The 12,060-nt window shown below is 41.4% G+C and overlaps 1 protein-coding gene across 3 annotated transcripts in view; it reads left to right on the top strand.

Moving 5' to 3' along the window:
• The window catches only part of PATL1 (PAT1 homolog 1, processing body mRNA decay factor), a 32,494-nt gene that overhangs the window by 14,337 nt on the left and 6,097 nt on the right, over positions 1-12,060 (top strand). For all 3 annotated transcript variants that reach the window (XM_047878254.1, XM_047878253.1, XM_047878256.1), the window contains 7 exons: positions 1,281-1,370; positions 3,751-3,931; positions 5,251-5,374; positions 5,835-5,932; positions 6,477-6,536; positions 7,782-7,930; positions 9,208-9,367. In XM_047878254.1, coding sequence (XP_047734210.1) covers positions 1,281-1,370; positions 3,751-3,931; positions 5,251-5,374; positions 5,835-5,932; positions 6,477-6,536; positions 7,782-7,930; positions 9,208-9,367 — 862 coding nt within the window. The remainder of the gene's footprint in view (positions 1-1,280; positions 1,371-3,750; positions 3,932-5,250; positions 5,375-5,834; positions 5,933-6,476; positions 6,537-7,781; positions 7,931-9,207; positions 9,368-12,060) is intronic.

Below are 12,060 nucleotides of genomic sequence, written 5' to 3'. Positions count from 1 at the left end.
TGTGTGTGTGTATATATATATATATACATATATATATGTATATATGTATATACGTGTATATCTTCATAAAGAAAAGATTTTAAGGAATGGCTAAGGAAATCCATAGAGCAGGCCAGCAGAGTGGAAATTCAGATAAGAGTTGAATTTGCAGTTGAGTCTGAAATTTGTAGGACAGGCTGGCAGGTTAGAAACTCAGGCAGTTCACTAACTTAGATTTAAGTATAATTAAAAAATTACAAAACAAAAACTCAGGCAGGACTTCTGTGTTCCCAGTCTTGAGGCAAAATTCCTTCTTGTCTGGGAAATACCAGTTTTGCTCTTAATGCCTTCAACTGGTTGGGGGAGGCCCACCCACATTTTCAAAGGTCATCTTTTTTCTTAATTAAGGTTTTTAAGTATTTTGAGAGAATGTGTGAGCAGGGTAGGGAAAGAGAGAGAAGGAAAGAGATAAACCCAAGCCAGCTCCACACTGACAGTGCAGAGCCCAACATGGGGTTCGACCCACAGAACTGCAAGATTGTGATTGGAGCTGAAATCAAGTCGGATGCTTAACCAACTAAGCCACTCAGACGCCCCCTGCTGATTAATTCTTAATTAATCACATCTACAAAATACTTTCATAGCAACATCTAGATTAGTGTGTGACCAGAAAACAGCTGGGTACCATAGCCTGTAGCCAAGTTGACATAAATTGATAGTCACACATATATTTTCTTCTTTTTCTTTCTTTCTTTCTTTCTTTCTTTCTTTCTTTTTGGCAGCAATTATTTGTTTGCTTGTTTATTTTTGGTGTGGAGTGCTAGGGGGCTATTTTATTGTTTTAATTTAATTTATTTTTTAGTTTACATCCAAGTTAGCATATAGTGCAATAATGATTTCAGGAGTAGATTCCAGTGGTTCATCCCCCGTGTTTAATATCCAGTGCTCATTCCAACAAGTGTCTTCCTTAATCACATATATTTTCAATGTCTCTCCCAAAGATTCGAAAATAAGCACATTAAATCTTTTAAGAGACTTCTGTTAACAGGAGTGAGAAGAAAAATAGTTACACTGTTTACTGCTAATTCACTCAAATTTTATGATCCTCTTCTTAGGAGTTGAGAATTAATCTCTGTAGAAGACATGTAAAAACACAGTTGTCTTTTCCTTCTGAAAGATCTGAGAATAGACTTGAACATTCCCTTGGGTGGACATGTATGAAGTTACCCTGTACTGACAGCATTCTCTAAAATGTCAAGTCATCAGAACAGTAGAATTGGAAACCTTCCCTTTTTTCTCAGGTCTCAGGCCCCGATGTTTAGACCAGACACAACTCACCTCCATCCCCAGCACCGTCGGCTCTTGCATCAGAGGCAGCAGCAGAACAGAAAGTAAGTACTCATCCTGCTCCTTTGTGGTTTTTTAACTCAGCTTGTAGTTTTGACAGTGCTACTAATTTTCTGTTTATTTATTTTAGAACGAGTGGAGGAGGGACAGAGGGAGGGAGGGAGGGAGGGAGAATCCCAAGCAGGCTGTCCACGTCCAGCATGGAGCCTGATGTGGGGTGGAACCCACGAACCATGAGATCATGACCTGAGCCAAAATTGGTCGCTTAACCAACCAAGCCACCCAGGCATCCCCATCAGAAACACAATTTAGATCTGATTTTTTTTTTTTTTTTTTTTTAGTCATTTTATACTCCTTACCAAGTTCTTACCATACTCTTAACTACCTTTTGTTTATAATCTCAGCTCAGAGGTAACTTTGAAGCATAATGGCGAGCCTTAACTTCAGTCTTCAGTAAAACCAAGTCACTCTATTTTTGCCTGTAATTTAATCTCACTCACAAATATAACTGTGTATTTATATAGGCAGCCCTGGCTGTAGAGCAGACACTGTGGTAGGTTTTGAGGATTAAAAGAAAAACAGGACATGTCAGAGTCCTGACTTCACAGACCTGGTGCTCTATGATCATTCATATACAGAAAATAAGAAAAGTAAACATAACTTTGAGGTTTCTTTAACCTTCAGTTTTGTGGTTCTGTTTGTGTAATTCCTTCTCACTTTCACTTTCAAAGAAGCTCTAGGATACTTTCAGCAGGGGAAAAAAATAGAGGCTCTTAAAATAAGACATGAAAAGGGCACACCTTAAAGGAAAAGATCAATACATTTGACTGTGTGAAAATATGAAACTTGTAGTGCCTGTAGTTAACAGTATGGTTTCACATGCTTGAGATTTGTTAAGAGGGTGGATCTCGTTCATGTGGAATGTCTTGCCACCAAATAACAACAACAACAAAAACAAACAAAAAAAAAACAGTGGGAGATCCAGAAACCCTGGTGGGTATCGGATACATCTGTTACCCCACGTGTGGTGATGGTGTCGAAAGGGTTCGCGCGTGTCCAAATGTACAAAATTATAGACGTTAAATACGCACAGTTGTGTATCAGTCATACCTTAGTAAAGCTGATATGATTTCGCTCATATGTGGAATTTAAGAAACAAAACACACGAACAGAGGAAAAAAGAGACAGACTCAGAATTCTAGAAAACAGACTGGTGGTGTCCAGAGGGGAGGTGGGCCGGGGGAAGTAGAGGATGGGGATTAAGGAGAGCACTTGTCGTGACGAGCACAGAGTAACACGTGGAACTGTTGAACATCGTATCAGACACCCGAAAGTCAAAAACAAAGAAAAGATTTCAAGCCCACTTATAATCAGGAAAACACAGATTAAAATTAGATAACCATTTTACATCATCAGATAAGCAAAATTTGAAATGTCTCAACACTCGTTGTTGGCAAGAATGTTGGTTTTACAGCCTCTTGTGAGAGAATTTGGTAGTAAATAATAAGGTTGAAAATGTGGATACACTACAACCTAGCAGTTCTCCTTTTTGGTATACACCTGGGTATGCTGTCGACATGGTTACATATGAAGAAGGTGATGTTGAATTAGAAGAAACTTATCCAGTACCATTTATGTAAAACTTAAAGGCACAGAGAATAATACTGTATAATATTTAAAGATGGACACACAAGCAGTAAGTCTTAAAAACATTTCAGGGAGAGTTCTCACCACGTCAGGATGGTGGTTCCTCTGGGAAGGGAGGGAAGCTGGAAACTAGGGTCCAGACAGGGTTCAAGAGGGCCTTCAACTGTGAATGCTGTGACAGTATGTTACTTAAATGTTCCTGCGTAAAACTCTATAGAGCTTCTTAGTTAGAACTAAGCACGGTCTGTCCCCTTTTCAACCGGGAGAGCCTCTCACTATTCACTAAAAGGTTTCTATATATGCAAGTTTGGGCAATTTTTTTTTCCCCACTAAGTCTTGGTGGTGGATAAGTGAATGTTTATTGTGGGCTTTTCTCTATATTTGAAGTATTTCATGATTTTCAACAAGTTAAAAAAGAAATGTATAGACTGGGAGCCAGTTGGCCTGTGTTTCACATCTCCTTGGCCTCAGTTTGTTGTCTTCAGTGGAGAAAATAAAACTCCCCACTTGTTAGGGTTCTTGTAGGGCTTAAGCAGAAGGCCACGGGTGAGAGGGCTTAGCACATGGTGAGGCACTCCGATCTCCGTTACTTCCCTCAGTGTGTGTTGCGTAGCTCTTTCTTCTCAGATTCCGGCAAGACTCAGTTCTCCCTTTTTAACAAAAGCAAAGTGGCATCTTTTTTTTTTTTTTTAACTTGGCCTGGTTTGTTCCCGTATTGTTATGAGACCCAAGGAATGCCCTGACTTGGAGTGAATGAGCCCTATGTTTGTTTCTCAGTCAGCATCGGAGTCTTAACGGTGCGGGAGATAGAGGAAGTCACCGGAGCAGCCATCAGGACCATCTCCGAAAGGACCCCTACGCCAACCTCATGCTGCAGCGAGAGAAAGACTGGGTCTCTAAAATCCAGATGATGCAGCTACAGAGCACTGACCCCTACCTGGATGATTTTTATTACCAGGTAAGTGACCGACCAGTCCCTCACTCTGACGAAGGCACTTGTGGAAGTCTGGTAGACTTAAATACTGACAAATTTCTCTTTGGAGGTAGTTTTCAGGGGGTTAGGAACTACCTAAACATATTCTGTCCTCTTTTCAAGCAGGAGAGCCTCTCAGTATTCACTAAAGGTTCCTGTATATGCTTTTAATTTCTTACAGAGGCTGTCACACCCAATGTCTTGAAATAGTTCTTTCAGTTAAGGATATTGACAGTCTGGACGCCTGGATGGCTTAGTTGGTTAAGCATCTGACTCTTTTTCTTTTTTTCCAATGTTTAATTTGAGAGAGGGAGACAGAGGATCCAAAGCAGGCTCTGTGCTGACAACAGAGAGCCCGACGTGGGGCTTGAACCCACAAACTGCAAGGTCGTGACCTGAGCTGAAGTTGGATGCACAACCGACTGAGCCACCCAGGCGTCCCTAAGCGTCAGGCTCTTGATTTCAGCTCAGGTCATGATCCCAGGGTCGTGGGATTAAGCCCCATGTCAGGGCTCTGCACTGACAGCACAGAGCCTGCTTGTGATTTTCTGCCTCCCTTTCTCTCTCAAAAATAAATAAACGTAAAAAACAAGAATTTTGGCAGCCTGCGGTGCCTGAGCAGCTCAGTTGGTTGAGTGTCTGACTCTTGATTTCAGCTCATGATCCCAGGGTCATGGGAACAAGCCCTACGTGGGGGCTCTGCACTGAGTTTGGAGCCTGCTTAAGATCTCTCTCTCCCCCTCTACTACTCTCCTCTGCTTTCTCCCTCCCTCTCTTTCTCAAAAAATTAAAAACTAAATAAAGTTAAATCAAACTTTATAAAGAAGGTATTGGAGGTCTAAAGATATTTCCATTGATAATTGGCTTTTCTGAAGGCTGGGACTTTTTGAGAAGGAAACATCTAGCGGTCTAGCAAAAATTAAAGATCAATAAAAAAAAACCTTTAAAAAAAAAAAAAAAAGGGGCGCCTGGGTGGCGCAGTCGGTTAAGCGTCCGACTTCAGCCAGGTCACGATCTCGCGGTCCGTGAGTTCGAGCCCCGCGTCGGGCTCTGGGCTGATGGCTCGGAGCCTGGAGCCTGCTTCTGATTCTGTGTCTCCCTCTCTCGCTGCCCCTTCCCCATTCATGCTCTGTCTCTCTCTGTCCCAAAAATAAATAAACGTTGAAAAAAAACCTTTTAAAAAAAAAAATAAAGATCAATACATCTAAAGAGTTCAGGTTGTTAACTGCCACTGGCATAATTATGTAAAGAGCTGCCAAACTCTGGGCTTATGTTGCAACTGAAATCACCTTCTCGTGTGATAGAATTACTTTGAAAAACTGGAGAAACTGTCAGCTGCTGAAGAAGTGCAAGGTGAAGGCCCTAAAAAGGAGCGTACCAAGCTCATTACCCCTCAGGTGGCCAAACTGGAGCACGCCTATAAGCCAGGTAAGTCCTTATCCCTCGGTCCGTATTAGAAGACATTTGACATGCTGCTGATATGATAAAATATAAACAGCCGTGTAGATGGCTGGATATAGGGCTGTTCGAAACTCATTCATCAAGGACTGTTGTCCTTACGTGCAGAGGGCAGCCTTTTCTGCAGCATGGCGTGAGTGGTTCAGCAGATGCACTTGTAAATCCTTTAAGACTTGAGATTCCGTAACTTTTTCAAATGTGTTATAATTTCTGCTATCCCTATATAATAAAAGGGAAATACTTCAGAGTGTCATTATTATTAACAACCCCAAAATGGGAAAAGATCGATTTTAATAAGAAATCACGTTAGATATGTAGGTTTTTGTATCGAATTGTTAGGCTGTGAGGAAAGACCAGAGAACATAAAGGTCTTTGGAAGCGACCCACCTGCACTGCTGACTTCCTTTTTGGAAATGTTTTGTCTTTGCAGTGCAGTTTGAGGGCTCTCTGGGAAAGCTCACTGTCTCTAGTGTGAATAATCCCCGAAAGATGATCGATGCTGTTGTGACATCTCGGAGTGAGGATGACGTAAGTGTCAGCAGAATTGTGCGGGTCGTCACTGCTGTTCTGGAGGTCATTGTGGAATGGACTCATGCATAATGGAGTCTGTTGTTGTCTAACTAGGAGCGTCCTACCTGGCATGTCCTGGCTTTCTGGTTTCCTGCACAGGGGCTGAGATCTAACACCTTCACCTCTAAGGCAGCCAGGCAGGACAGGGGGTGGCAGGAGTCTTTAACCTGGGTAACTGGCTGCAAACAGCATCAGCTATCTAGTGCAGTTCTTAAGATTACCATTTTCTATGTGCTCTTAAGATTTTCCTGGGATTATCTTCATCTTTACTGTATCCTACCATTACCTTTTGCCCGTCTGTAAATTCAGTTTAATCATTTGTGTGGTTTAGTTCATTCAGTTCTGTGACCTTTGTCCAGTTAGTGTTGTTTTAGATTATTAACTTTGGAAGAGTTAGGATTCTCTTACGGTATTGTCACAAATGGAACTATATGTACACACTTAGGAGGTTATTTTTAACAGAGGTAAACAGTTCGCACTGAATAGTCTTGTCTTTTTTTAGGAGACGAAAGAAAAACAGGTTCGGGACAAGAGACGAAAAACCCTGGTCATAATTGAGAAAGTAAGTTTTAAAATCTGTTGCTGTCGTTAGTTTCAAACACGGAACTCGCAAATGTGTGTGTTCACGAGAAGTGAAAAGTAGGGAGTGGTGTCCTGTGATTGCAGTTAATGAATATATTCTTCTTACACACCTGCTGTGTACCCGAGCGCACTAGAAAAGAGTGTGCTGCACCTCACAGAAAGAACACTGCTACTATCAGAAGTACCGGGATTTGTTCACACTTGTTCAGTTAACCGCTGAGTGTTTTAGTTAGGTCACCTTCTAAGAAAATGGGAATAAAAATTATGTGGTTCCACCTGTGAATCAATGTAGTTAATTAAGTCAGTCCACATGTATTTACTGGGTACGCCCTGGGTGCTGGGCACTGGGCTGGATGCTAAGAACAGAGTAAGTAGAACCATGTAGGCAATTAAGTCGTTAAGCGTAAACCACCCTGTTGCAACACCATGGCATGACCCGCCTGCGATTCACATCTTCTCCATTTCTAGCTGAGCCTGTGACTTGAGGCAAGGTGCTTAACCTTTCTGTGCTGTGCTCGTTTTCTTCATCTATAAAAATGGAGCTGGTAATAGTCTCTCTCTCACTGGGCTGTGGAGAATATTTGGTGAAAGGGTACGTGCAAAGTGCCTAGCACAGTGCCTGGTATCCAGTAGTAAAGTGATTGCTGTGTTTATTAATATGGGGCATCACTTGGAGCAGTGATAAACATCATTTATGTTAGAATGCCGTTCTTGCTGCTGTAACATTGGCAAAGTGTGCAGTCATTCACTATGGATACCTCCTGGGTTAGAGGTCACGGAGGGACAGCAGAGGGGCGCCTGGGTGGCTCAGTCAGTTAAGCAGCCGACTTCGGCTCAGGTCGTGATTTCACGGTCCGTGAGTTCGAGCCCTGCGTCGATCTCTGTGCTGACAGCTCAGAGCCTGGAGCCTGTTTCAGATTCTGTGTCTCCCTCTCTCTGACCCTCCCCGTTCATGCTCTGTCTCTCTCTCTCTGTCTCAAAAATACATAAATGTTAAAAAAAAAATTTTTTTTTTTAAAAACTAAAGGAGGGACAGCAGACAGGAATTCTTTAAGTTACTGCACTATGTTTTTCTGGATTTAAAAGAGCACCTTTTTCCTCTCAGTCTTACTACAATTTGTTTTCAGTCTTCTGTCTTTACGTGGGGGTCCTAAACTGTGAAACTGTTTATCTAATACTCTGATCCTGACCCAGCATGCTGTGGCCTGCTTTGTGTTTCACTCAGACCTATAGTTTACTCCTTGATGTGGAGGATTATGAAAGGCGGTATCTCCTAAGTCTAGAAGAAGAGCGACCTGCCCTGGCGGATGAAAGAAAGCACAAAATTTGTTGCATGTATGACAACTTAAGGGGGAAATTGCCTGGACAAGAGAGGTAAGAATTGTACACTTGGAGGGACACATGAGGCCAGCTGGAGTCCTCACTCGGCTGACCTGAGCTTTCCACATTTCTGTATTTTGGCTGACCTTCCTTACCATCTCAGGAAGCTCAGAGTGTATCCTTCTAGCCTGACTCAAATGCCATGTCATATAAAGTATTTCATAATCCTTCCCAGCCAGGAAAAAGAAAATCTCTTTATTCTGGATTCATATATTCAACACCCGTCTATTCACTGTCTGCTGGGCACTGGAGACGTAGTGGGGAACATGGTTTGGTTTCTATGAGCCTACGAATTGTACTTGCTTTATGCTTTATTTTAGCATGTTCATGCTTGTAATCTTTGTGTATTATCTTTTCTACTGAGATGAAAAGTATAGACATTTATATTTATACTTCCTTGGGATTTCCATAGAATATGCACATGCTATGGAAGGCAGTCAGTCTTCCAGTGGGGCCTAAGCTCCTTAATATATCTATTTTTCTGTATCTGTCTCTTCTGCCCAGGATCTTGCTAACAGTAACTGTTTTATAAACCCTAAGTGTGTGTTTGATGAATGCAAGAGGACTCTGTCCTGATAACTCCATTTCCCTTTGCTCATTGAAGAGAATTGATGATTCTTCTAAGCCAGGACATACACAAACCAGAACATAAGAATAAGTACCTTCTTTTCAGCACACCTTTTCTGGAGTTGTGTTGACAAGCAACTGGTTGAATAAATGTGGGTTTGTCCATAGTTGGGAATGTTAGGCAGTCATCAAATCGATGTAACTGAAGTATATTTATTGACATGGAAAAATGTCACAAGAATTTGTTGAGTGAAAAAAGTAACAAAGTCATATGAATTCTATGGAGTCATTTTTTAATGAAAAAACATACAGCAAAAAGGTTCTTAAAAAATGATAACAGTACTAATAAAATTAACTCTGAAATGAATGCTTTTATATCCTTTTTGCTTACGTAGGTTTTCAGATTTTGCTGTATTATCATGTTGTTTGTAAAGTTACATAAACGTAAAGGAAATTAATGCCTATAGTTCGACCACGTCTTTTTAACATACATTTGTGTAGTGATGATTTTTCTATGCTTGTGAAACTTGAAAAATTACTTTTTATTATTTGGTTGAGAGTTGGAGAAGTAATTCTGTTTTGTGGCACAGGTCATTGTAGGGTAAAAATGAGTACAGTGTATTTGTTCAGTAACATGTAAGCGGAGAAGAAGGGCGTCTTGCACTGTTCTTGCTGACCTAAGTTAGCATTTCCTTCCCCTGCAGGCCAAGTGATGACCACTTTGTACAGATCATGTGTATCCGAAAAGGGAAGAGAATGGTTGCCCGTATTCTTCCTTTCCTCTCCACAGAGCAAGCAGCTGACATTCTCATGACAACAGCCAGGAATCTCCCTTTCCTTATCAAGAAGGATGCCCAAGATGAGGTGATGATCCCCCATGTGGGACTTCTTTCCTTTGGTTGATAAGAGCTCTAGAATCCAAATTGCTTCTCCTCTCCTCTCCCCTTTTCTGTAGTTTTGTCTAACCTTTGGCAGTAGGATTTGATTATTTAAAGCAAAACTTTACTCCAGGCCTATATTCTTGATCCCATTTTTTTCCTCCCAACAGAGCAAGTTCCTAAACTGAGGAAAGCAAAAAATCCCATTTTATAAGCCATACAGAGAAAGACAGATACCATATGGTTTCACTCTTATGTGGATCCTGAGAAACTTAACAGAAACCCATGGGGGAGGGGAAGGAAAAAAAAAAAAGAGGTTAGAGTGGGAGAGAGCCAAAGCATAAGAGACTGTTAAAAACTGAGAACAAACTGAGGGTTGATGGGGGGTGGGAGGGAGGAGAGGGTGGGTGATGGGTATTGAGGAGGGCACCTTTTGGGATGAGCACTGGGTGTTGTATGGAAACCAATTTGACAATAAATTTTATATATTGAAAAAAAAAATCCCATTTTATTTGATGCAGTTGCAAAACTGTGTTGCGTATCAGAATTTCTTAGGAAGCAGATAATTTAGCTCTACTCCAAACATGCTGAACCAGAATTTACAGAAGAAAGATCAGGGCTTTTGTATCTATAACGAGAGTGCCCAGGCAAATCTGGTGCTCATGAAAATTTGCACTTACGGTCTTGGTTACTTTGCTAGATATAAAGCATCACTCATTGGCTGTTATCAAGACTGAACGTTCGCCTGTAGCCTTAGTTGAATGGTATCCCACAGGAATCAAGCCAGTGCTTATAACTAATAATTGTCACGATCTAAACTAGGCTGGAATTTGCAGCACTTGGGTGGCTCAGTCGGTTAAGCATCCCACTTCAGCTCAGGTCATGATCTCGCGGTTCATGGGTTCAAGCCCTGTGTCAGGCTCTGTACTGATGGCTCAGAGCCTGGACCCTGCTTCAGATTGTCTCCTTCTCTCTCTGCCCCTCCCCCCGCTCGCACTGTCTCTCTCACTCAAAAAATGAACGAACGTTAAAAATTTAAACTAGTCTGGAATTTGAAACATGATTTTGAAGTTTAGAAGCTAACTGTTGGTAAGAAAGAGTTGCTCTTTCTTGTTCTTGTCGTAACACTCGAAAGATTAACAATATTTAGAATAGTCTTAAGTTCAGAGCAAGAAATTGATAAAGGCAGCATAAAGGGAAATCATTACCAAGTGTGAGGTTCAGAATGTTAGAATTTATGAGAGTGAGCCTGTTACAATAGACTGTGAGTTGATTAAGAACAATCTGGTGTTGGTCCACAGAAAACATGATGCCAGGATACCCTGTAAGTGGTATGGCATGAAAGAGTTGAACATTACTTCTCCTGAAGTAATAATAATAACTCCTTCTGAGTTGAAAAATTCCTTGTGAAGTTGTAGCGCCTATAGAAGAAAGTAATGCCAAGTGGAGCCTTCATCAAGAACAGTGAAGTGGGATGAGACAGACACATTTTTTAAGGATTTCAGGAAGGAAAAATGGAGTGAAGTTTAAGGAGTTGAGGTTTATCTTCGAAAAAGCAAGACTAAAGCAACAGCTCCCTTGACAGCTTATAGATTGTTCTAGGCTGTGAGGCGGGCACTCAGTCTTAGAGTAACTCATTAGTGGAGACAAGTTTGGGAGAGCTTTATTCATTCAGTAAATATTGAATGCCTTTGTGAACCAGGCACTATTTTAGGTCCCAGAAATACGGCACCTAGAGCTAGGTGCTGGGAGCTAGGAATTCAAAGATGCTTGCTTGAGTGGAGGTACCTGCTGAGCAGGAAAACTTGGTTAACTGCAGAGGTGGAGTTTTTACCTATATGCACTAGAGTCCTAGGCCACTTTTCCAAATACCATTTCTTGAAGTAATAACTAGCAGGTCCGCAGCACAAAATATACAAGGTAATCCTGGAATATCTCATGCCAGAAAGTAAGGAAGCTAAAAGATTACTGGGGTCCCATGTAAAATTGCACAAACCAAACCGAAGGGGCTCCTGTTGGCCAAAAATGGGATAATTTGCATCAGAAAGAAAAAGTACGGCAATGGATTGAAATATATTAAAGATTTTTCATTCAATGAGTTCATAATGATACCAAAAAATATATTAATCACCTTCAGAGATTGCTAGGCCATCCAGAACTCATTATTCTGAGAATGGGTAAACTTTGAAAGAGAATCAAACCTTTATCTTGCCTTTCCATCACAACCAAGTATCACAGTAACCAGAAAGTTGATAACAGAAGGTTCTTCATAGAAGAATTTCAGCTAATAAATGCAAAAGAAATGATGAAATTAGAAGATCACTGCTTTACAACCCCTAACAACATAGCCAGTCAGTCTGGACAGCAGTGCCTACTGGTGCAAAAGGCATTAGATAACAGGTGGATGGGAAACTTTACAGTGGTTGGGGCAGGAGCAGACATCTGATCACTAAGTGGGGGGGGGGGGGGCGCCCACACACTGTGCTTCTTAACATGATGCAGAAGAAGGCACACAAGTTTTCTTGCCCTCGTCTTCCCACCCCCCTCCAGGGAACTTAAACCTGATTTAATCAAACCTCTGATTCTAACCATTGGTTTTTACGGGAAAGACAGAGGCTAGTAGAAGCTGTTAAGTGACCTCACAGAGATACAAGTAGCCAAATCCAAACTATGGGACAG

The sequence above is a fragment of the Prionailurus viverrinus genome, chromosome D1 (assembly GCF_022837055.1).
Source record: "Prionailurus viverrinus isolate Anna chromosome D1, UM_Priviv_1.0, whole genome shotgun sequence".
NCBI classification, from domain to species: Eukaryota; Metazoa; Chordata; class Mammalia; order Carnivora; family Felidae; genus Prionailurus; species Prionailurus viverrinus.
Note: the sequence above shows the minus strand (reverse complement) of the source record. Positions and strands in the feature narration are given on the sequence as shown.